Here is a 26,134-nt window from a genome sequence, read left to right on the forward strand (position 1 = left end):
CAACTGTGGATGAATATCAGCCTCCAAAACAACGTAAGGCAATTCATAGGCCCTATGTACAGTTGCAATACTTGGTACTTATTCTCAGCAACGGGAATCCAATGTTATCCTTCTTTCTAGCAATCAGAGAATTTAACACGCTAATGAAGGCTTCATTTGCCTGCAGCTGTTTCAAAGGATCTGGGGGGGAGGGCAATGATTTCAGTTTACACAATTTAAATCCTGATGGACCATTCTGAAAGGGAAACATAATGCAATTTTAACAGACTTAGCAGACTCTAAACAGTCTGCTTCATGCATGCTCACTTAATACTGAGCAAAGACATTCTTAAAATTTCAAGCTGGGAAATCTGCTCTGGTTACCTTGGTGATAAACTAAAGACAAAAATTGCACATAATTGTTGCTGATGTCACTGCTCTCAATTGTTTCCAAGGTTACAGAGCATCTTGCATAATTGTGATGTTTCATTTCTAGTCTGAATTGAAAGCCCATTTTCTGTTCTCAGTAAATTGTTTAGTGCTGCAGGTAATCTATCTAAACCTTATCTAATAAGGCATCAGCAGCATCTCAGCAACCTCTAGTAATGATGCAGATTTATATGTTGAAAGTGAAGCTACCTTGCTCTTTACTGAGCAATATGAGTCCTAGATTATCTCTATTTTTAGCCTAAGAATCTATTTCTATAACAAAGTATATTAATCAATCATATAAAAATTATCTGAACAGTAAATGTTTTACTGCAAAGCAATGTTACACGTGAATTATCTACCTAGAAGGAAGCTGTTCTCTTGGCTGAATAGTGGAAAATTGGCTGTTAACTATTCATAACTGACTGATTTTCTCTTCTCACTGTCTTCAGACTAATTTTAAATGCAGAGCACAAGCACTTCTCTAGACTAAAAAAAAAAAAAAAAAAGAAAAAAAAAAAGAAAACCTTCAGCCAGGCTAGACTTTATTACAACCTCTAGTTTACCATGCACCATAGCAAGAACCTCCTTAAAATCAGTAATCATTGTATGTTGGATTAATCTCTTGCCTTCATAGTATTACTGCCTCAGAAATACCATAGGCAGTGCTGCTATCTACTATACATCCATATAAATTTTCAAGAAATTGAGAGAAGTTTTAAAAACACGAAAAACAATGCATTTTTTATTCATGCAATTAAAGCAAAGTTTTGTAACTAGTTCTACCTCATAAATCTAAGTAAGCCACATTTGATATTCTCACTTCTAAAGGAGACAACAGTTAGTTGATGGCCATCTACCACCTCTCCTCGTGCTGGATGTGCCTATCGTCACTTGACTGCGCTCAGACTGCAGGGCTTGACCTTGTCAGCATGAAATTTTCCACTAGAGCAAAACAAAAGGACATTTACTATATCCTAGCTGTCTACTATTACTTATGCAATAGATTTTGAAAAGTAGTAATTTACTTTAGAAACTGGTTGACTAAAGCAGTTTAAGCGCATTTAATGCATGAAATGAATAGCATATGGAGTCACTAAAAACATCTGCTAGGCATTTCAGCTTCTACCTACAGCTCTGAGAGGGTTAGAGTGCAGCACTGAGAATAGAACAGAATACCAAAGGTGATTCTTCTTGTCTACTCAGAAAACAGCTGAGAGCTGGACATGTTTATTTTCATGATTATTCATTTCATTTCTCAATGAAATGCTACGCATGATTTAGTTCTACTGTAATTCCCATGAACATCCTAAGAACAAATATACTATGACAACATGTGGAAGGAGAGTTTTGAAGGAGATGGGAGTTCATCTCTCTCTCTCTTCTGCTGCTTGGCAGGCTAGCTGGTCATCAGTCAGCAGGTGCTGAGCAATTGCTTGTTATATATATTCATAAATATTCATCGTAATTATTATCCTTTTCCTTTTCTCCATCTTAGTAAATAGTTTTATCTCAACCCACAAATTCTACTCAGTATTTTTTTCCTTTTGATTCTATCCTCCCATCCCACTGGGAAGGAGAGGAGTGCACAAATGACTGTGGCGGTTAGCCACCTGCTACATTAAACCACAACAGCTACAATACATCTGAACAAAAAAAAACAAAAACAAACAAACAAACAAAAAAAGCATCTGCAATATCAAGTTCTATTTGTATACAATTTACGAATAGGAAGACAAAATCAGTGAGATGACATATGCAACTACATTACTGTTTATGCGTTAACTAAATAGCTTAGGAAAGAGAGGAGGGAAATTGCACCAAGCTAATTTAATTCTAGGGCTGATTGTCCTCTATCTCATGTAGTACACAGAAATGTTCATTATATCTTACCACTTTTTCAAATATATTAAAATGATATAAGGTAAGACCTCATTTTGATATGATGTCTGTTAAGTGCATACTCTTCATTTTTAGACCTACTGCTAGACTAGAAAGACTATTTATCCATATGTTTGATATAATCTTAGACACAAACAACTTTCTCTGCTTTCTAGGCACAGATGATATAATGAAGATAACACCAGCCTCTCATTACTCAGTTCATCCCTGACACAAATATTATTTGACATTATCCATTGAAATCACCTAAAATATAGGATCTTTGCAACATGGTCCAAAATCCTTTTTGCACTGGTACGTATAACCACCCTTTCCAGAATACAATGTCCAGAATACAATGTACAGTAGTTATCTCCTCTTTGCTACATAACTTTTCATATCCATTACTTGTCTTTGCAAAATTTCAAATTACTTCTACCTTATGAGATAGTATTGGTATGATGTAATACTTCTTACAAGATAGCATGATTTGAAATACTTATGGGTCTATTTTGTTTTAAAAAGCAGAGGTCTACTGGTGTTTGACAATCTCTGTAATATTTTGCCAAAACAGACACACCTACGTAATGCAGCAGATGGAATAGGCTAAAAGTGTCAATTCCCAAATTACTAACTTTGCTAGGCCACATTCCCTTCATAATTTAGACCCTTCTGTTGGAGATTTGAGAATATATTTCTAGACAGATGACATGTTAACAGAATTGTTTCATGGTTCAGTGTCTTCTCAGCATGATTTATCTGTAGGCACTGGAGGTCCCTTTTCAGAAGATTTATGATTTAGATCCGAGAATTCATTTTGATGAGGGATAATGTGTGTATCATTGCAAAACAGAACATTAACATTTGCTATAAGATGATGTTTGGTTTCTCATCAGCAGTTTTAAGAATAAGGCTCATGCATGTGGTGTCACAAAAGCTTCTAAAACAGTGCACATTCATGTAATAGAATGAATGAGAAAGGTTTCTAAAATTCTAAATTTCTAAAATTTACATTAGTCAATAAGTAAGTACCCCTTTTTCTTTCAAATTCACCTTATGCAAACAAAATTTAGGTCTGAAAGACTAGTGTCTAATGAAATTTCTTACTTAAATTTTAACTGATGTTTTTTCTTCGTTTCATTTCAGCTATCAGATATTTATTTCAGACATTGTGCTCTGTAGGAACAAGAAATAGGAAAATTCAAAGGTATGAAGTTAAAACTTCAGATCTGAAAATACTTTTTTTTTTTAATTATTATTATTATTATTATTTTAGAAGTGCTCATCATTCAGCGTCTCCTACAATGAAGTAATGGTCAGATTTTCAGGGAAGTGAGCATAGTGGAGAAACCTGTGCTTCATGCCTGAATTGAGATACAGAGTAAGGTTGGAGTGTTAACCTGCCCTATAAAGTGCAAGTCTACTTTTTCTTCTTGAATAAATTAAATCTCTAATATTTTCTTAAGGTGGACGCAATGAAAAGAAACTTTTTTATTGTTCTGTTCAAATAGATTTCCCGTAGTTGCAAGACAGAGTTGTAGACATGAGAAACAGTGTATGTGTGTCTCTCATCTAGGACAAGAATCAATACTGTCAGGTCATCAGTGCACTTTTGTTACCCTCTTCAAACTGCACACACAGTTAGTAGTTCCAGTTTAATATACACTAAAAAATGAAGGACATAAAGCAACATATTTCTCTGCAGCCTTTCTTCCAACAGTGCTCTATGAAATATCCACAGACAAGCTCCTCTGCAGACCTCATCATTCCATGGTCTTTGTCCATCCATAGCTCAAGTTACAGAACTGAAACATGAACCTGTGTTAGCTGGAGATGATAAGTTAAACAAATATCTTAAGTCTTAGAATAAAGATTTAATTCCTGAACAGAGTTTCCTGAGGATTGAAATTTTAGCTACGTTTTGCTGAGTATTTCATTTTCTAAAGCAGTATCACTCTGACCTTTGCTTCTATAGGTCTAACAGCTGTACAGAAAAGAGAACTGTAATTTGTTACAATGTGGAAGAACATTTAGGCTTTGTAACTAGTACCACCTGAATTTAATACATTATTTGCTTCTTATTTAGAGAGTGCAAAAAAATGGTTGACTACTGTTATCTTTTGATTTCCTTGCTCAAAGTAGTTTAAACAAAAAAAAACCAAAAATCTATAAAAGCCTAATTCTGTATTATCTGCTAACATGAACTGAGAAGGTGTCTCCAAAGATCGTGGGGGCATACGAATGTTCAGACATAGTACAGAATCATTAATTCACTGGTTGGTTTAAGCCCTATAAAGTCAAAGACTTGCAGACTTCAGTGTAATTCATTTAAATAAAGGTCTAGCTCAATAACTCCAGAAGCTGACTCAATGCCAAGGGTAGTGGCACAACTACTGGCTGTCTCCAGAAAAAAAGCAAACAACTAGAATTGACAGAAACTTAAGTACTGTCCCATTCCCAAATAGGGAACCACAATTCTCTGGAAACATGCATATAGATTTCTGTATCTAGCTTTGGCAACTTCACCATTACTAACATTATAAAGACTATTAACTCTTTGGTATTAAAAGTTGTAAACAATTACAATTTTTTCTGCTGATGCAAAGAAATCATCAGCATAAAAATTAGACAAGTTTAGCATGCAGAAGTTAATAGAAACATATGGATCTACTGTAATCAAGAATGTAAGGGAACAAAGAAACAATTTCAGATAACTCTGCCTGAGTAATGCCCAAGTATCATTTACTGTGAATGGCAATGTCATCTCTTCTCCAAAGTCAAATTAGTCTAATCATTTAAAAAAAAAAAAAAAAAAAAAAAAAAAGGGAGAATACATACAGAAATCAGATATATGCAGGAGGTCAATAACACACAACATTTATTGCTCATTATTCTCAGTAGATTTTTATGCTTCCAGATAAATTGGAACTTGACTGTAGGGGTACCACAGTCACAGTATAACTGTGCAACATGCTGTGTTGTCATTTTGTTTTAGTGTATTTAGTACATTAGTACATTGAACAATAGCTGAAACCTGATTTGCCAATTTCACATCAAACCACAAGAAACCACAGCTGAAAGAGGAGAAGTTATGAGCTAATTAAATTGTATATGTCTCTGTCAGAAACTAGAGTATGAGCACATATACAAGGCTGGAGCTCTGTGAGGTTATATCACTTCCTGACCCAGATTTTGAAATTACGACCATAATCCCAGAATTCGAACTGTGCACCTTAATAGTCAGCACCACTGAACTCCAACATCATCATGGCTTGAATGGCAAATTAGAGTTGTGACATAACTTCAGAAACTGATAGGCTCCTGCTAGTGGCCATACTGCAAGTGAAAGTAAAGCCAAGCTGAACCAGTTCTCCATTCCCACTGTATCCAAGAGGAGCATTAAGCTCCAAACTTCACTTGAAAGCAGTGTTATCACCACTCATGAACTTCTGATAATCAGAAGAGCTAGCCCTTCCCCCATGTCAGTAGATATGCAGACTTACAGTTTGATTTAAACGTTTGCTGGAGCAGAGCTTATTGTAGGGTGAGTTCTGGCAGGCACCTTCTGGAACATGAGGAGGCAGGGACTACTGGGTATTACTCAGATTAAATCCGTTCAGGTTGTATGAACACTCTGCAACTCACTTACCCCACCATAATCTAAGCTGTTTGATTGCAGGGATCAGCAGAGCAATTTTAAAACACAAGATATCCTAGGCACAGAACAAATGCCTCTGAAGGTTCAACAACTGTTTGTCTCACTTAAGAAACTTACTGAGTCCAGAGTCTAACTGCAGTTTCACTGAGTCAAAAACTAGAGCTGAGCACTTTGGATCATAGAATCAGAGAATCACTAAGGTTGGAAAAGACCTCTAAGATTCCCACGCCCAACCATCATCCCACCTTCACCATTCCCACTGACCACGTGCCACATCTCCATGGTTCTGGGGCACCTCCCTGACCCCACCACCTCCCTGGGCAGCCTGTGCCACTGCACTACCACTCTTTCTGAGAAGAATTTTTTCCTAATATCCAATCTGAGTGTCCCTGGCACAACTTAAAGTCATCATCTCTTGTCCTTCTGTGACTGGGGGACTTCATGCAGGTAACGGCTGGAGTCTCCACTGTGTCAGAGGCAGAGAGATTGGTATCTAGATGTTTGCTTGTTAGAAGCCAAAGAAAAATGTAGATTGGGTCTTCAGGAATTTGAAGCTCTCTTTAGCTCCTCTTGGTACAGCAGTCATCAGCAGGATTGAGTTCTCCAGCTCAGGCCACAGCGGAGGTTTGGCTGTTGACAGTGGTTTATCAATAGGAGTCCTGTGTGGAGCCAGCAGTTGGACTCAGTGATCCCTATGGGTCCCATCCAACTCAGAATGTTCTATGATTGTCTGACACAGCACTAGCAGAAGTCAGAGCAGACCAACCTTACTAACAGTGAGTGTTGTGCTATGTATAAATTCTTATGGATGTCATTTAACAATGGAATGAGAGTCTCCTTTCTGCAGTGAAAGGCATCAAAGTTACGTTTTAGGTTAATGCTGCAGGATTCCCTTCAATTTTTCTTTGAGCATCCTTTAAGACTCACTAGTGTGTGTTCGTAGCTTTTTTCCTCAGCTGCTTCTTTGGCACTCCTCAGCTCCCTGAATGAGTCTGCAGAGGCTCTTTTGGGATTCCCCAGTTCTTCAGGGCCACCCTCATTTGTGCTACTTAAACTTTGATCCAGAAAGCCAGGAGGGAAGGTGTGAAGGAGCACAGTGAGGCTGTTCTCACTCACTTTTGATCTTTTGGATCAAAATTATGATGCAGGAAAGGTCTTAGGCAAGAAGTTGAGAGGCAAGGACTTAAAGTTGGCAAAATAAACAAACAAACAAAAAAACCCAGCAAGGTTCCTTCTCTTTTGTTTGGATCTTACAATGACAATCGCTGGGGAGAGGAAATTGGAATCAGATGACCCCTTCCTATTTTAAGGCTGCAGAGGTTTATCAAATAGAGCTAGAGAGTAGCACACAAAAATAAAAGGAGGGAATTCTTCAAATAAAATAGAGCTAAACTGTGGACTTCCTTGCTACTGTGTGTTACAGCAGATAGAAATTTGTATTGAATAATTGAATAGATTCAGAGATGAGAAACCTACTCTGGATTGATGAAATGATCAATAGCATAACATTTGCATGTACAGCTTCAGACACAGACATTATGAAAGCAGAAAACGAAAATATGCCAGGTCCCCAAGCTTAGATGATTTTAGATTGAACAAGTTTTGATAGCTGCAATGTAATAGATTACTTCTAAACTATCAAATCACAATGAGAGAGGAAGATATCTTTTGTTTGTATTTACCCAAACAACTACCAGGAGGAGAAGCTCTATTTCCCCACTCTCTAGGATCTTATGCCATGCAGCACTTACTGCAGTCTTATCTTAACTAATATGAATACACAGTTAACAGTAATAAAGTATAGCAATAGCTCATAAAACACAGAGCACAGCAAAAACCCCTTGTCATAGAAGTCATTATCAAAGACTACTACTTTTATATTTAGTTAATGTTCCCATTATTTATTTCACCAAAATAGACATTTTATCTTGGTTTTGCTAAGTCATACAGAGATGCAACAGCAAATATGGAAAGAGAAAAAACTATGCACAGAAATCAAAGCCTCCACATAACTTATTCTTTGTATCATCCTTTCGCCTGCTATTACTGTATACCGTTGATGTGACTTCTGTTCTCTTAAACTGTTTTGAGCACTGATAAAATTTATAGATATTGCTTCAGTACGCTGAAAATTCTCTTGCTTCCCTAATTACCAGATCTGTTTTATACTTGTGCAAAGGCAACAAGACGAACTGCTGCTTCAGTATGAATAATTTTGCAAAGAGTGGTGGCAGTTCACGTCTGGGCTGGGGAGAAGGAGATAACTATATGATGCAGAACCTAGCATAACTGCATCTGCATATAAATAGACTTAATCAGAAATGCAAATTGCAATCAGAAGAAATTGTAAAGGCCTATGATAACTGAGCAGATAAGAAAAGGTCAAACTCTTGTATAGCTGAATGTTTTAAACTGTTATCAGCCTGTGGTGATTCCTTTTTTATGAACCAAATGTTGAAAAGACAAAATATACACTATTCTGTAATCAATGCCATACAAGTTCTGGATATATTTCTCCCATTTTTACAACTGTTCTGTTGTTAAACCCTATTTTATACTGTCAGTCTCAACATATTCAGGAAGCATCAATGAAATGAAAACAAAGTGAAACCAGAAATAGTCAGCATGAAGTAATACAGTTAATTCCACAGTTAAGTGGAAGTAATTTCTATTTCCTTTTCATTTCCATATGTGAAGCTCTGGATTGACATATCTTAACATCCTCGAGTAAATGAAAAACTAAATGACAACTACTGTTTGCTGAAACTGTTTCATAACACTGTCTAAACTGTGTATTTTTCTTCCATGGTAAAAGTGGCCTAAGACTACAGGAATAACATTGGAAAATGTTATTTAACAGTTTCAAACGTTGCCTTCTTCCTTTTTTGAAACAAAGGGTTTTTATAAATAGTAGCTAAAAAAAAAATATTAAATAGAGGTACTTATAAATTACATGATTTTACATTCAAGATAGAATAAAATAAATATGTAATGGTGTATCATTTCAAGGAGAATTTTTTTTTTTTTTTTTTAAGAAGCCAGGCTTAAAAAAAAAAAGACAACAGTACAACTTTTTGATCTGTTTTCTTATAATAAATTCTTAGGATTTGAACCAAAAATGTTTACCTAATACTTCTTCCACATTTGACTAGTGCTTCAGAACAAACTAGCGAGCGAAGAGAGCCATCTACTGTCATACCTTGGAATTTTAAAAAGAGTTTTCACTGGATGCATGTCAAATAAAGGAGGGTCTCCATCACCGAGTTCAATAGCTGTTATTCCCAAAGACCATACGTCACATCGAGCATCATATGAGTAGTCATATTGCTGTTCACAAGCAATGACCTATCAGAAACCAAAACAATGTATTAACATAATACAAATTCAGGCCATCCTAGTGTGACACTAAAGAATTTCTTTGAGTCATGCCTAAAATCCTGATTAGCTTTCAAATTCATATCCTTGGATATATAACTCATAACTCAGTTGGTAAATACCCCACAGAATTTATCAGTAAATGACAACTTCTCTTAATTGTTGCTTTTTAATTATTATTATTTTAAAAACAGTCTGTTGTGTTTTTGTTTTTGTTTTTTAATTAAGCTGCATGGAATGCTTCATAAATCTATACAAAGAACATTGCTTTATTAAATTCTGTTCTTGAACACACTTCCTACAACAACCATTGCAAAAGAAGACACAGAATCCATTTGATGTTATTCTTATCAACTTCTATGACTATTCATGAGGAAAGACAGATTTGCACAGCTACTTTTTAGATAAGAATATTCCTGTATTCATTTCTGCCTTTTTAAATAAACATATATTTTTTAATTTTAGTTAATCTCTACTAGGTTCAACTAATAATGATTAAAAAAAAATAAAATCTTAACATACCATGTTCCCTAAGACAAATTGAAGTTAACAGGAATCTTCCTTTGAACATCAGCAGAGTTTTGAATCATAAACTCGATGTACACTTCCAGTTAACTCATTGTTTGCACTCTAATCAAAAGCTAACTACTAGATACAAGCTGGATACATGACATTCATTTGAACATGAGATTCAGAGTACTGTTTAAATTTAGACTTATCTTTGCAACAGCAAAAATGTCAGTTCATTGGTTTTTTATTCTGGCTCAAGTCTGTATTCTTAAATCACAACAGTTACACCAACAGCAGATCCCTGCATACTGCTAATATCTACTTCTGTGATTTTTCTCCAAGTTCTAATTGTTGTTACTAATTTGTACTTAACCAGAAACATCTGATAGCATTTCCCAGGGTTGCTGTTTCTGTGTGAGATTATTTATTTATTTCTTACTTTCAAGTAATACTTTCAGTTTTACTTCCAAGCTTTGTGTTAAGGCTTCAGTTTAGGGCACTGCTTTGCAGAAGTGCCAACCTGCAAGTCAGCATCCCAGGTAGCTGCTGGCAGGCAGCCTGATGTACGGAAACCTTTCCTGTAGAGTATCCTGATTTCAGTTCAACCTCTCAAAAGGCTGCTTTTTCTCCAGAACCTCACCTCACAGACATGATCCTTGTTCTATTCAACAGGCACATATGATCTGTCCAACTCTTGCTCTGGAATTCATAACCCCATCACATACTTTATCAGAAAAGAGGTGTTACACATACGATCTACAATACTGCAAAAATGTATATGATTTAAGGTGGCAGTTGGTCACTAGTTAATTCCCCCCCTCCCCCTTTTTTTTTTTCCAACAGAACATCTAGAATGAAAACTCTAACATATTTCTTAGTTCTTTCAAGAATTCATTATAACCTTCATCTCATTCTAGAGATTCCTCATCTCTTGAAAAAGATACAGTAGACAGATTCTATGCAACTCATACAGCTTTAAATCGTCACTCTTATTTCAGAAGCCTATAGGATAATTTCATTTCATTATACTGAATCTTAAAAAGAAGGAAAGAAATGAAATTTCTTGTAAAGTCATGTAAGTCAGTATGAAGAACCATCGTCAGATGATTTGTTCTAAGGCCATACTTGGCATCAGCTGGTATATCCCCCAGTGCAGTTTTCCTCAAGGCTTGAAAGGGCACTTGTTTTGGAAACTATATAAAAAAACAAACATAATAAGGAAAAACATCTGTGTACTCATGCGCATTTTTTCAATTAAAAACAAACAAACAAACATGCAAGTCAGCTTCCAAGGCCATGACTCAGAGGAAGCTGGAAGTGGCTTATCTGTAGTAGACCCAATACAACGTGCTGTGGTCCTTCCTTCTTTATATAAGAAAAATTTTTATCTGCTTGATTGAAAGGCTGCTTAAAGTCCATCTGTTAACAGTGACTACTGCAAAAGTTGCCAAGTTCTCACCGTTGTGCTGAGTTTTTTGCAAATATTTGGCTATTTGTTCTCCAACTTTATGAAGCAGAGGAATATATTTTCATTTTCAAGGGAAGAAGCACCTGCTCAAGGTCACACTGGATCAGCAGCAAAACCAAAAGCACAGCTGAGGTTTCCCACATTTAAGACACCACCACTTGTTACTCTATAAGCACATCTAAATAGCTTCTAACTACAAGCTAATGGCACAATTTGCTGGTAAAGAGGAATGGTATACCAGCACTGTTGGTTAAAAAAAAAAAAAAAAAAAAAGCTTTGAGCTTCTCTCAGCTTTACAATGTGTTACCTACCAAGCAAAGAGAGAAGAATGAATAAAGCATCTCTAGATACCCTATGTTCCACCACTAACAGCTACAAATTCCGTAAATACAGCATATGGAGTTAAAATACTTGCACTCTTACCCAGGGGAATTAAATGCTGTCAGTTTGTCTTTCATTCCAACATCAGAGCCTGAAGTGATTCTTTTAGAAAAATATTCCCCTTAATCTGCATTCTTTTTGTTTCCAAAAATTCAACAATGGATTTTATTACCAAGTATATTTTAGTAGTGAGATCAGCTTCAGAGAAAATGCACTAAGTCAGCTCCTTTTCTGACATATCTATGTGGCATGTACATGACTGTAGTGACCGCTCTGGTTTGAAACAAGCTTTAAATTTCAGTGGAACTTATTATTAGAATCTCACCATCTTATGCACCACTAATAGAAGCACAGTAAATAGCACTAATTTTAATTTTCAAAGCAAGAGTTTGATTACAGCTTTTTCCTTGATGATCAGTATATATAGACAATTAGCTTTATATTTTGGCTAGCAGACAACTCTGCCTCAAAATTTAAAGAAATAATTCTCTCAGTCATAATTTACAAGCTAAGTCCTTGGGAGTGCCCCAGTTCTGAAAACCACAGGAACTCCCTGCAGAGCAAAAATCTCTGAAAGCCAGTTAAAAAAAATTCCTATTGATTCATCTTTTATTATGTTCCTGTCTCTACAGAGAAGTCAGAGATACTTATTTTTGGGAATATCTGCTCTTTTCAGTCAGAATTCTGGAGGAGCTAAAACAGCCTCCCAGCTTCTAAAGCTCTACTGATTCCTGCTCTGCGCAGTGGGACCTGAAGGCAGAGAGCCCAGAAATTATCTGGAACTGAAGAATCTGCTACTTCTTTCTCAACCTTATGTAATGACATCACATCTGTACCTGTTTTGTGTCCAGTAAAATCCCCCCATACTGGTAAAAGTCAAGAAGAAAAGGCAGTTTGCATCCCTTGATGTTTTGGGAAGATGTAGTTAATCTTGAGATTTGGCAGTGAATGTCATAGGAACAAGCACCAAGTATTTCACTTCAGCATAGGCTGTTTACGCACACACAGTAGCCCAGGTTGCTAAGGAGACAGACCTTTTGTACTAGTGATTTCATCACTGTTTCCCACCCAGTTATACTGCATTAGGATGAAAAATACCTTATCATCACACAGAAGAACGGGCAACATGATGGTACTTGTCAACGCTATTTGTGTAGAGGGTCACAGTGGGACAGGGTGAGGTGGGGGCAATTCACTGGTCTGGCAAAAACAGCACATAAATCAGTCACACTAACTGGAGGGCATTTAGAGAAGCCAGGGATTAGGCATTCTGTGCAATTTATAACTTTTACAGAAACATAACACTTCACAGAAGAACACAATATGATTCACTCCCTGACAAAAAGATTTTGTACTCAAGGATATAATTCTGCTCGCTTTGAAATCAATGCAAAGATTTCTCTGAACTCCAGCAAGCATGTAAGTAGATCTCGGGTGGATATGAAAAAAGGAAAACATAATACAGAGCACTAGCTGTTATTTGTACACTGGATGTATTGCTTCTGATCAAAAAGTAAGATCTACATATGTTTAGCAGAAGGAAAATACATCAAACCTTTCAAAGCTTACCGGGAATTATAAGAAGTGAACTTACTTCCATTTTGTCTACATACAGACAATGCATGCGTGAAACAGCTGCAAGCACACACAGCATAACAGACTGACAGTAACAGTACAGATCTGCTACCTGGAGACAATCACTACACAATTAGCCCTGGTGATGACCCACCAGCAGAAAGGAGTCTGTAGTTAGAATGTTGATATTCCTGAAGAAAGGCAGTGCTGTACTCAGCTGCCGTAGCTAACTAAGCAGCTTATGAGGTGTGTGAGCACAATGCTGAAAGCAGAGCACAGCGTATGAAAAATAAACGTGGAACAAAATTCTTACCCTTGCTGCAAGGAGAACAAAATTGCTAACTATGCAAGTAGAAATAAATCAACTGAATTTCTGTGCTCCATCTGACACTATGTAATCCAACTTAATTTATATATGTGGTAAATTTAAAATTAAATATTGTGCATCAGCATAAAGAAGTCAACACAAAAAAACACTGAGGATACCGAATTATCCAGAGCAAAGTTAATGCATATGTATTTAGGGTATATATAACATTTATTTATTGTACACACGCACATTCACACAAATAAAATAAGCAAATTCATGTCTGAAATTGGTTATGTATTCCCTCACCTTTTTATTTTAATTTCTGTTCCTTATTTGTGATTATCACTCTGTGGTGTATGAGAAAATGATTACATTGTTAAAAATGTTTCCAAAATAAGAAGTAATTAATATTTTGAATCATTTGCATTACTAATCGTTTCAATTAACATTGATTCATTTAAATTAATTTTCTATCAAGCAGCCATTTGTAATTTAACAGCTATGAATTAAAGAACAAAGCATTTTTATTTTTACATCATCCCAGTGAAATATACCTGAGACTATTGGACTGCCCTAACGGAAGACTACAATCACAGGGAAAAAGAGTACCTCTTATTAGTCCAACAGATATATGGACTAGTATAGCATGGAAAAAGGATAAGCTTTTGAGCACGTTTTGCTTTATATCATGGATTCATCATGGCTTCAACACTACTTATTAGTAGTGTAATTGACATGGTTCATTACCAACCCAGAGAACCTGGGCAGTAAGGATAACACAATCTCCAGAGATTTGGAAATGGTATTGCACAAAGCAACAGAAAACAGAGGCAACTACAGCCCCATAGGTAAATCCACTTAGTGCACAAATCTCTGTGCAAGAAGTACAAAATTTTCTCTCTCTTTTTTTTTTTTTTTTTTTTTTTTTTTTAAACTACACAGAAGTTTCACAAGTCTTCCACATCCGCTGTTTTGGTTGGAACAAATGCACACCTCCAGCCACTCCGTATTCCTTCACAAGATCATGGCTATGCTACCAAAGGTAACTGCCCAGGTACTGATCTTCCCTCTGGCTGCTCCCTGTTTCAAGCCCCTTCTGCCATTCCAGCCCCTAAGGAAGAATGTAGGTCTCCCAGAGACAAAGGAGGCAGTGATGTATTCTGCTATACCTCTCCTCTGAAGCGAGAGTTCACTGGTGCTGTTCTGCTGTACTGTCTGCCTCTCATACACCATTATCTTTAAAGAAACCTCATTATAGTTCAAAATGTAGCTTTCTGAATTCTATTGCTTTCCTTACAGGCTTTAAGCAGTTTCAGCATAACTCCTTGCTACCACAGCTCATTATACAAGTAGCCTGAAAATAAGAAAGCGGGGAAAAACAACCAAAGCAGAAACTGGCTTTTATTTCTTTATTCACTTTCTTAAAATGTGTTCTCCAAAAAGTAACTTTGTTTATATCATGCCATTCAGCTCTCAGAAGATGACATCTCAGAATCAGTCAGCTCAGTTATATGTGGCCTTCTAGAGATCTAATTCTATCCCGCTTTCTGCCAATCACCTGCTATAACAGCTCCCTCCATTCTTCCACCCAGTCTTGCCCCAGCTATTTAGAGCAAAGGTTCCCACCTTTTATTTCCTCATCTGCTTTCACACATTTATGGTGTAGCAGTTTCTCTCTCTCACGGCCATAGTATTTACCACATGTGCTACATGACCACACTGAAAGCCAGTTCCTCATTTCAAAGAGATAGATTATATTCCCTAAATATAACTGTCTAACGCATTGTGGTGTCCCATTCTTTTAACCCCCTGAAAGCAGTGATGTTATTTCAAATTATGTCAAGCAGACATTTCCTTTACACCATACACTTATGCCCTAACATAAACACAGTAATGTTAAACTACAGGCATTGTCCAAATCACAATGTAACAGAAGTCATGCATCCAATTATTCATGCTTTTTTTTTTTCCCCACACTAAAAAAATACATGCGATTTTCAAATATTTCACAATTAATTCTGAGGCCAGATAAATGTAAAATTCTGCTGAAGAAGAAGAAATGTTCCCTACACCTATGAAGTTTCTTCCAGAGGAAGATTTTAAATATAATTTAATATTGATTTTTGACTGGATGTCTTTTTATGTTTTCCATCTTATTTCATTTACTACAATTCACAAGTTTAAAAAAAAAAAAATTGCAGTTACAGCCAGTTCAATAGTTCATAAGTTGTAGGAGAGTAGTTATTACACCTTTGCAGAATATATTATGAAGAAACACTTCCAAAATTTTCCTTATTAAACAAAGAGAAGATATAAAGTTCATGAAGCTTTTTTTTTAAATCACAAAAATTTCATACTGTACAACTATTTTTAAATGGCTTTCTAGCAGAAAAGTGCATATATATATTATTGAAAACTATCTTACTTATACTGAGCTGTGGATTCCTACAGTTCATTATAAATCAGCATGTTCAAAAGCTCCATGCTCTCCTACTGTTTTGCATCACATTTCAAAATGCAGTTCTTCAAAGGATCAACTATGTTATAATTTCATTCCATTCAAATCATAATTATATATGTAGTTGTCATTTTCTAGCAGTTATCAATAAAAATGTCACTGTACTCCTTGTGGCTTAAATTGCCTTCAGCATCTTTTCAATTCTTTCTGTGTTCAATTACCTTTTTCTATTTTTGTTCCCAAACATATAGATTCTAACTGAGCTTGTTTTAAGGGTCAGGGTAAATTGCAAGAATCTAGCTGACTAGATCACAATAATTTCATTAAACAAAACGTGAACTGGTAAATAAAACTCAGTGTGCAGGTGTAGGTATATGCTTTTGTGATATTTCAATTACTTGGGAAAAAGAAAGTTTGCCATTCAGTTCTGGCTAGGTTTTGTCCAGCTCTGCAATGGAGGCTGAAAACAAGACACATTCAGGTTTGGGAGTGAGGAAGTAAAGGAAGTTCTGTTCCAAGATTTCTAATCTGTTTCCTCTTGCTAGCATTTAACACAATTCATCTCAGCATAATAGAAACAGTCTTCAGGGTAACTTCAGGTATTTGGCAATAGGAAGCTTTAAACAACCTAAACAACCACAGTACTTAAATAGTTCCGCCTTATTTATCTTTTTTGGTTTGACAGTTTTCTGTGTTCCAGCTTCTGTATGTCTGTTTTTCTAACTGTAAGATAATACTAGTTAGGTTAAACAGCAATGACTGATTTTCAAGGGAGTCTACTTTAAAGCTTCTCTGCCCTTGCCAAGTTCTTCAGATGCTTCCACACTGCCTGGTTTGATTCTGCATTTTCATTTTCAGCAACTTTTTGGTTCATTCTGTGTTCTGCTCGAAAACAAATGCTCAAGGACAAATCTTTTTGATAGTACTGTTACTGCTACTCAAACATTAGGGAAAAAACAAGAAAAAAATATAATGTCCCAGTCATCTCAAAACAGTAAAGCTACTGATTTTTATGCTGACCAGCAAAAAGAGTGAGCTGAACTAGACACCTTAGGACACCCTCCAGCCACAGCTATTTTTCAGTGATTTTAAGTACCATTTTTATATAATCCCTTTAATGCATTTTGCGAAGTTCATCTTACAGTATGATGCTTTTCCTCATTATACAGACTGTTCCTTATCCAGGCTTAACAGCTGATTCTTGTTTCCAGTGTATTTGTGTCCTGCCCATATCCTGTTATTCACTTGTATCTGAATACTTTCCTGCATTTTGCCAAGGAAAATATTCTGACAGTTTTACTTCACACTGTTCATTTCTCCAAAACACTCCTGTAGTTCATTCCTTTAAGGAAGGCTTCATCTTCCATTCCTATTCCCCCTTCTGTTTACATCCATCTTTCTCACCTATACCTGAAACGAGGCTCTGTTTTAGCATTATACAATCTGGGGCTTCTATGTTTCACGTGAAGATAGTAAGAATCCAATTAAAAAAAAAAAATCCTTTCTATTTCTCTGAATAATATTTCCTTCCTGTTCTTTAAGGAATATTTGGATTTGACATAGAATTTATCCTATGTCAAAAATTTTGGCAGCAAGATTTTTGAGACTTTTGAGTGCTTTTCTAGTTTTTACTGATCTCAGCACAGTTTCACATAGAAATCACTGTTTCTAAAAAGCTGCTACTCAGGCAGTCTTTTTCAGCTTATTTCAGTCCAAAGCATTCATATTTCACATAAAAATTTGGCTGCATATTTTAAAAATACCAGAATGTTCTCCCAAGATGTAAGGTAAATTGCATCTCACATGTCAAAGGAAATAGGTCGTTCATACAGACACAAAGAAAGCAACTATAGTGACTTGAGCATGTGTTACACAACTGCAAATTTAAAAGCTATTTCAACAACAGCAGGATGGATACCTAAGCATCTTGCAGCTGTTTTGCAGACTGGTACATCACGAAGCTTCATCAGTGTTTTTCACACAGGCATCAATATGTGATATAAATTACTATCCTTATGGTACTGGGTTAGTTATTTTGACAAATCTTTTCAAAACAGGCAGGATATCAAGCTAGCCTTGATCCTTTTTGAGTGATCCACATAATGCACACCAGTTACATGTATGTTGTATTTTTTGAACAAATGTGTCTTAGTCTCTGTTTATTTCTTTGGGTTTTTACCTTCAGAATGAGTATTTTCAGGTGGGATGGGTTATAAATTTGGTATGATTTGACATTGATTGCAATTACTCAAGCAAAACAGCACTGTAAAAATCACCTCCAAAAATCCGAGTTCAAGAAAATATTTCATAATATTTCTGTCACTGTGTAAAGGAGTGTTTTACAAAGGCTTCAGAACGTCTGCAATGAAGGTGATTCCATAAATAATGCTTGCACAGTGGTTTCTAAGCTGCCTTGTGTCTCTTTTGTGACGTAACTGGTTGTTATGGAGATGGTAAAATATCAACCATTTTTTGTGAGAGTGTGGAAGATCAATTTTGGATCTGTTATAGCAGCTTCTTTTCCCTGCTCATCTGTAATCAGCCGTCCTTACGAAGCTACAGAGATGTATAAGTAGTATAGTAGATTTTAAAAGAAACAGATGTTTGCACAACACTTAAAATTGTTTTGCACACGGAAACAAATTTACACACCTGTAACAGATGCAAATTCCACCCAAAATTCCTCTAAATTCAAATATATCTAAAGGTCTCCAATGCAAATGAGGCTATTATGATTTAGGTTTAACAGCTTACAAAGAAACAAGTCACTCCCTCTTCACTCCATTTCTGACTTCATAATCTACATCTTATAAAATTGCACTGTTTCTTACAGCAAGAAGGGCAACAATTAATATTTTTAAACCTTAAAACCTTCAGTTAAACATCCAATTGACCTTAAATTTACAGAGAATATACTGTCTGGAACCATTGCAGATTATTCTTCTTTATTTTTAAGCTATGCCAGCCCATGAGTCCAAGTGTACGTGTCCCCAGCAAGTGAAAGAATTCTGAACTTCAGGTTTTGCTACTCAGAAACAGAATTCTTGAACCATCTCGCAAAGTTAAACAACTATAACTATTGTTGCCTGTTTGGTTTTTTTGTTTGTTTGTTTGTTTTTGACATAAACCTTGGGAAAGCAAATGAGTTTTACGTTTTGATTATTATTATCTAGCATTGGCTGCTTTATAAATCTCTAAGTACTCGCTCACATTTTACTATATATTACAGCTTGTATTACAGCTGGAAAGAATATTGTGGTGAAAATGGGAAAAGAAACAAACAGGGAAGGAACCTACATTCAAAGATCTAGGTTCATAGGAAAGACTCCACAGAGGGGGGATCTCTTTCTGGAGATTCCCTCCCCAGTGGCAGTCAGCCCTTAAATGGGGTCTAGGAGGGAGGGAGTGAGGCTTCACCCCTTCCAGTCACACAGCTGAACTGCCCTTACCTGTGCTCCCAGGGCTGATTCAGTCCTTTCCTCAGGCAATCAATCAGTGGTTTAGCACTAGGTGAGTCCCATACTAGTTCCCATACACTAGAATATACACCAATTGCTCTTTTCACTCTGACATCTCTTCCGCTGTACTGACACATATACCTACTTCTATAGTATTTAAAAAAGTGAGTAGTAGCATGGATTACAATAGACAAACTATAAATGAACCCTTTTGTTTTTTCCTGTAAACACTTCTTTCCATTTCAGTATTTACCTTCATATTGTGGCTAATCTCATGTTATCAACGTGCTTGAGATTATTTTGTGTTATGTGATGTTATAGTATTAGTGCTTCTGAAACACTTTTTTATGATTTTTTTTGGCCCAACTACTTGACAAGATAGTCTGTAATTAAGGTTAAAGGACACACAGCTGAGCCAAGGTTTTCACAGAGTCTTAAATCAAGATAGTAATGTGGGAAGTCGTCCTTCTTCCACCCTGTATTTAAATGCTCAGACAAGCACACACATACACAAAAAAATACTTCCCTGCAGTACAACCTACAGAACATTCTGAATGTCTGACATAATAGAGAAGGAGAAGTAAATGTATGAAAGTACATTAAGATCCTCAAAAGATAGACAAGCCTATTTCAATATAGACATTAAGTCCTCATTAAATTTACCTATCCTATAAATACTGGTGCTGTTTGGGCCAATATTGTAATAGGTCAGGATGAGCATTACGAGTTGTGTCTCTCGCTAGCACACAGAAATAGGGTATTAACTATCATTTTTTAAAGGACCTTTCCTATATTTAGTGAATTCATCTCCATAATAGAGCAAATGGATCAACAATACAGATCAACTAGCCAACTGCAGAAAAACTGCATGCATTTCCTCAGACCAGAAATCTGCGTATAACATAGCAGAAAAACATGCACAGAATCATATTCACATGTGCAGGGCCAGATTAACTTCAAAAACTTTAGTCCAAGAGAGGATTGGTCCCCATATGTGTGAAACCTCAGGAGACTGCAGAATTGCAGACTGCAGTTTCCCCAGCCCAAGCTCTCAGCTGTAGATTCCTATCTACCTAAATCTATAGCACATACTCAACTATTTTGTGAAGGGTTCTTTAAATGTCCCATACTGGTACTTTTCACCTAAAAAGCATTTCTATAGAATTACATAGTGCTTAAATGTGTCTGATTGGGAAGTCATAAAATTTTCAAGACAACCCTTAATGACTTGGAGATCATCTGTATTTTTATGGAAACACTACAGAGACAAAAACAGTGAATACTGATACTGTTCAAAGAATCCAGTTTGTGTATTCTAGTAGTACATTCATTGACAGGAGCCATAGATGTGGAGAAAAGTAGAAATATGGTCCTTAGATGGAAAGAAAAGATATTTCTTGATTAAAGTGCCAACAAATCATGCATTACAATGAAGGAAGACAATTCAGGATTCAAAAAAACAGTTGCCTACCTCAGGAGCCATCCAGAAGGGTGTTCCCACTGAGGTGTTTCTACGTAGCCGTGTGCTGGTGAGCTGGGCTGAAACACCTGGAACAAAACAGAAACAAATTTGGCTTCAAATTCATTAAATCAGGTCAGTTTATTTGAATTATGTAGGAAACAAACCTCTGAGGTCACAGCTACAGGCCAAAGTGCAGTGTTACTACTGAATTCTTTGATTAATTTAATTTTTCCACAGCTCATCCCAGACAGACCACAGCTTGCTGTTTTCTTTCTAAATTGCTAAGAGATTTTTTTTATGAATGATCTCAGTCTGAAGCACTTTCATTCAAATTCAAAAATTTAATCAGCTCTTAATATCACAGATGCCTCCTTCTGCCATTTTTCATGAGTATAACCTGGAACATTTCAAATTCCAATCTGAATTTAAAACCTATTTTTCAGAAATGTTGCCCAAGCCTACCTGAAATTTATTCCCTGAATGCTGCTGGCAGGAACCTTGCAGAAGTTCCTTCTCAACAAAACATTTATGCACTTGTTTAAAACAAATCTTTTCCTGTGAAAAACATGGAAGCTTAAATTCTTGTACTTAGGAATTAAGCAAGTGCTTAAAACAAAGCCTGTGCTTCATTGGTTTTCTGACTGAGGCTAGACTAGTAAAGCACAGCAGAAAAAAGGAAGGAAGGAACTAGAGCAAAATGAATCAATATTAACAAATCAAAATGAAATTTCAAATCATTTTCTGTGCTCTTGTCAACTGTGTTCCTGTAGAATTCAGGAGAATTCAAATAAGCTGAACAAATGCAATACTGACAAAAATATTTCGCACTACCATTGTTGTGAAAAAAGAAAACAAAAGAAAACATGATCTACTCCCACAGTACCACCTACAAAGAAAAACAGGTAGAAACACATCATTTATGATTTGTGCCTGAGTAAGAAATTGAGACTCAAAATTAGTAATTTGTAAATTAAGCAATAAGGTTGCTGTATTGATGATTCAATTCTGTATTTATTTTTCATTTCAGTGTGATTGCAAGTCTTGATTTGGTGGGTAACGCTGTGAAACAGCTAATGACTGGAGTCTACGAGCCTCTGTACATTTAACTGTTTTCTCTTAAGCTAACCTAATTTGTAGCTGCCATCTATGGACATTCCAAAACAGCATGGAACACCAAATAGCTGAGACAGGGAGAAAGGGGGAAGGAGGGAAGATGGTGAAAAAGAGAGAAAGAACACGAATGAGTGATGAGTTGCAAACATTTTGGGTCAACATTTATTCAAATATGTCATGCTATTGAGTGAAGTTGAAGGAAAAAACATATTACACTGAAAAAAGAACAAGTTGAAAAGTCATGCAATAAAAGCAAACAAATAACTATGTGCAATCTTCTCAGTGTGCTAATATCCATACATACCGCCTTGATATGAATTCACTTTCTCTTCCCCCGTTCTATCTGTTATGTATAATGGATAGAACTCACTGACTAGGTAATCTCTGAGTATTTCCTTTTATCTCCAACAATTTGGATTCTAGACCCTCATTTAGTATGCCCAATTCAATACTAAATCTAGAATTATTATTTCCTTTCCTATTTTCTTTGCTCCTTATCACACAAACAAATCTCCTTAACATTCCTTCAAAATGGGAGAGGATTATTAGTTCCAGGGATTAGCCTAAAAATATCAAATGCATCCACTGTTTTTGTGCTCTTAATCTGAGATCTTTCAGACTTCAGGCACTCCATATGACAAAAGTAGAGCTGTAACATTCTCAGCTGCAGCTCAAACTTAGCTCTTCTGCAAGTAGTACAAAATGTTTCAGACTGGATACAAGGAAAATGAGGAACACAGAATGGCCATTTCTAAAAAGCTTGATGCAGGTGACTTGCCAACAAAGAGAAACCCTAGCAGAAGCAAGAATAGGCTCCCATTTGATGCCATTCTGCTGTTTGAATAGCAAAACCCTTCTCTTCCTGAACTCTGCATTTTTCACTAACCATCTTTCACCTCCTGCAACAAATGGGACAACTCTACAGACAACAGTTACAGCTGTAACTCAGTCCTAATTTGATCCTAAGTCCTTTCTATGACTAAAGCAGTGGGCTAGTGAGAAAAAGAGCAATTCAATGAAACCTTAGTGCATACTACTTTGTCAGATATAGGAAGTACATTTCGGTATTTCCTAGTGGCTAAGTACAAGGAAACACCTGAGTGTTTGCTCATGTCTTTTTCTGAGGTATATTTGTTGTATTTGTTATAATTTGCTACTGTTACTGGTGAATCTTAAATGTTAAGAAATAAAAAAGCCCCAGCAACATGGAAAGAGATGAGATGCCAGAAATCTTGGGATTCTCAGTTTTCCTGAACATGCCACTTAGATTTGTATACCACAGATACGCCTTTGGACTCAGGAGCTCCAAGCTGAGCTTCAGCAGCAGCTAATGCCATTGACATGTATGGTAAGAGTTGTCAGAGAAAGAAGCCAATATTTCCCAAAAGGGCGTAGTTACAAACAACAACCATACTGATAAAGAAATTACCTGTCTCCCTTATATTCCCAGGGACTTGCCGCAAATTTTGCTTCAAGCCATGTTTCTCCCACCACTATTTTAATTGTTACCTCTAATGTTCAACATAATGAATTTCTGTCCCTAGAAGGTTCTGAGAAGTTTGCTGCTTTCTTGGTTCCAACTTACTTTATAATCTCCAACACAATCATTTTTAATGTCAAACTTCTAATACTGATGATGTCATGGTATTCTATTTATTTTCCACTATATGAATTTCATTTTTTTTAATCATTACTATTTGCAGGATTTTTGGCACGTCATCGTATACTACTCTCAGTTTGTGAAAATTTTTCTTTACCTTCATGCACTACTAAACATACATCTGTTATCCAAGCAATACTATTCTCAATGATGATTATCTTATGCATTTTATGGTTAACTAATGAAACACATATTACTAATAATTCGTTTCCATTGCATACATATCTCTCAGACTACATACAGCACTGTGTTATTTTTCTGAATGGATATATGTAAGAAGAAAAATGCTGGACTGAATTAAATTTTATTGACAAGTCCCTTTCTCTTTTCCTCTCCCTACCCTTCTATTTCTTACAATATTTCCAGACTGGCCATGCTTGTATATAACAGCAATAATAACATATTAAATGGATATTGGGTTTTGGACACATGGGACCATTTTACCTTCTGCTCAGAGGGAACAAACTGCTAGAGGCTAGCAAATGTCATTTCAAAGAGAAGGATGTTTTCTTTTCATATGCAAAAGACAGAATTTAAATTTAAATTAGGACAATTACTGTGAAACTGACATTCTTTGCAAAATGAAAAAAAAAAATTTGTAAATGACACCTTCAAAAATATTTTAAACAATAAATTATTATTATTGCTCTTTTAAGTTAAAAATGTATTACTGATTTTTTGATACCATTTTCGTTCTTGCTTTCCCATTTTTCCTCCTTAAAATAATCTTGATAATTGTCCTGATAATCTCTCACTATAGCATTCTGCCTTCCCAGTGGAAAGTAAACAGATGCCTTTGGCTAAACTGCATGTATCAGGAAAACAAATGGGAAGTGGTCATTACCGAAGTCAACGAGCTTGACTCCACCTTCTGTTGTCAGAAGAATGTTGTTCCCTTTGACATCTCGATGAATGATCCGGTTATTGTGTAAATGCTGAAGGCCCTATATGCCAGCAGTAACAAAAATAAGTTTACTCTCTTATTTAAAAACAATTACCACCCTACTATTAGGGAATGTAATGAAGACAATCTGCACATAGTCTATAGAAACATCTGTCCACAGGATTACATGCTTGATATAACCCCTGCTGCAGTAATAGCCCAGATAATATTGTCAACATTATCATTCTTTGTAAATGGAAAATATATGCATGAGATGAGCAAATTGCACCCTCTGCTGTCATTACAAGCCCAGTGAACAACCTTACCAAGAGAGCACCATATAAGATGTATGAGATCATAGCTTCATCCAATTGTTGGCCACACTTCAGCAAACCTTTGACAAGTTCTGTGACAGACCCTCCATTGCACAGCTGTGAAGTGGGAAGAAAGAAAAGGGGAAGAAAGCAAGACATACCCTCAGTTACACAACACACTTATTTAGGCTGTAAACAACTACTGCACAAAACTGTACGACAACACAAGTCAGGGAACAACCAGATTTTTACTTTTCTACTATCCATAAATTTATCCATGTGAGGAAAATGCATTTTTTTTTTAATGTCAAAAGTCTTTAAAGTCTGGAAAACGTGCACCAAAAGCTACTGACAAGAGTGTACTTAGTCAGTAAGGTCTATATAGACTTAGTTCTTTCAAATTCTACATTCAATTTTGTAATATAGAGTATTTCACAATTTCACCATATAAAATTTTGTTATATGCAATACCACACATAACCTATCTGATGTGCTACACTTGGAAAAACAAACAAACAAACAAAAAAAAAAAAACAAAAAAAAAAAATCCACACATGGAAATCCAAGCTCAAATTCAATACAAAGCCAGTAGGCATACAGTAAAAAGCAACAGCAAAACAAAGATACTAAATCTCCTTTATCAATAGTTAATGGAATTTAATACGAAATGTCAAAGGACATTCATTCAAGCAACGCAATTCTACCATAGACAGAAGTTAAATGCATTGTTGAGATTCTATGACTTAAAGGGGAAGTAAAGCTTTTCCATTCTGATTCAAGTCATCATTCAAGAACAGGGAATAGAATTTCTAAAATGAACTGTAATTAAAAAGAAAATGCTAACCTTTTCAGCCTACTTATAACAGACCAAAGTATTTGAATGCCATTATACTGAACATCAGCCTGCGTAAATCTCTGCATCTATTAAGCCTGGATATTGTTTAGAAATCCTCACTTATCTTGCAAAAATCTTTCGCAATCACTTATCTGGCAACAAGACTACCATATGTCATTTTACATTTTTCACTGCAAGAGTACCGATTGCCACTGAAGAATTAATAATAGGCATTTCTGTTGCTAGTTTCTAGAACAACCAAATTCTAGTTTTATATTACATTTTCTCTGTTCATTTTGAAACAGGCAGCATGTTTGTTAATTGTTTACTATGTTACCTCTACGTAATGTTTCTCATTTCCCTTGAGTGCTTGACCTCTCAAAAA

At 35.9% G+C, this 26,134-nt stretch overlaps 1 protein-coding gene across 2 annotated transcripts in view; it reads right to left on the minus strand.

Annotated features, from left to right (window-relative positions):
• Positions 1 to 26,134, minus strand: part of MYO3B (myosin IIIB) — a 196,765-nt gene that overhangs the window by 141,039 nt on the left and 29,592 nt on the right. For both annotated transcript variants that reach the window (XM_085228887.1, XM_031554299.2), the window contains exons 7-10: positions 24,927 to 25,031; positions 24,562 to 24,661; positions 20,954 to 21,030; positions 9,147 to 9,292 (exon numbers count right to left, since the gene is read on the minus strand). In XM_085228887.1, coding sequence (XP_085085013.1) covers positions 9,147 to 9,292; positions 20,954 to 21,030; positions 24,562 to 24,661; positions 24,927 to 25,031 — 428 coding nt within the window. The remainder of the gene's footprint in view (positions 1 to 9,146; positions 9,293 to 20,953; positions 21,031 to 24,561; positions 24,662 to 24,926; positions 25,032 to 26,134) is intronic.

This window comes from Meleagris gallopavo, chromosome 7 (assembly GCF_905368555.1).
Source record: "Meleagris gallopavo chromosome 7, MGAL_WU_HG_1.1, whole genome shotgun sequence".
NCBI lineage: Eukaryota > Metazoa > Chordata > Aves > Galliformes > Phasianidae > Meleagris > Meleagris gallopavo.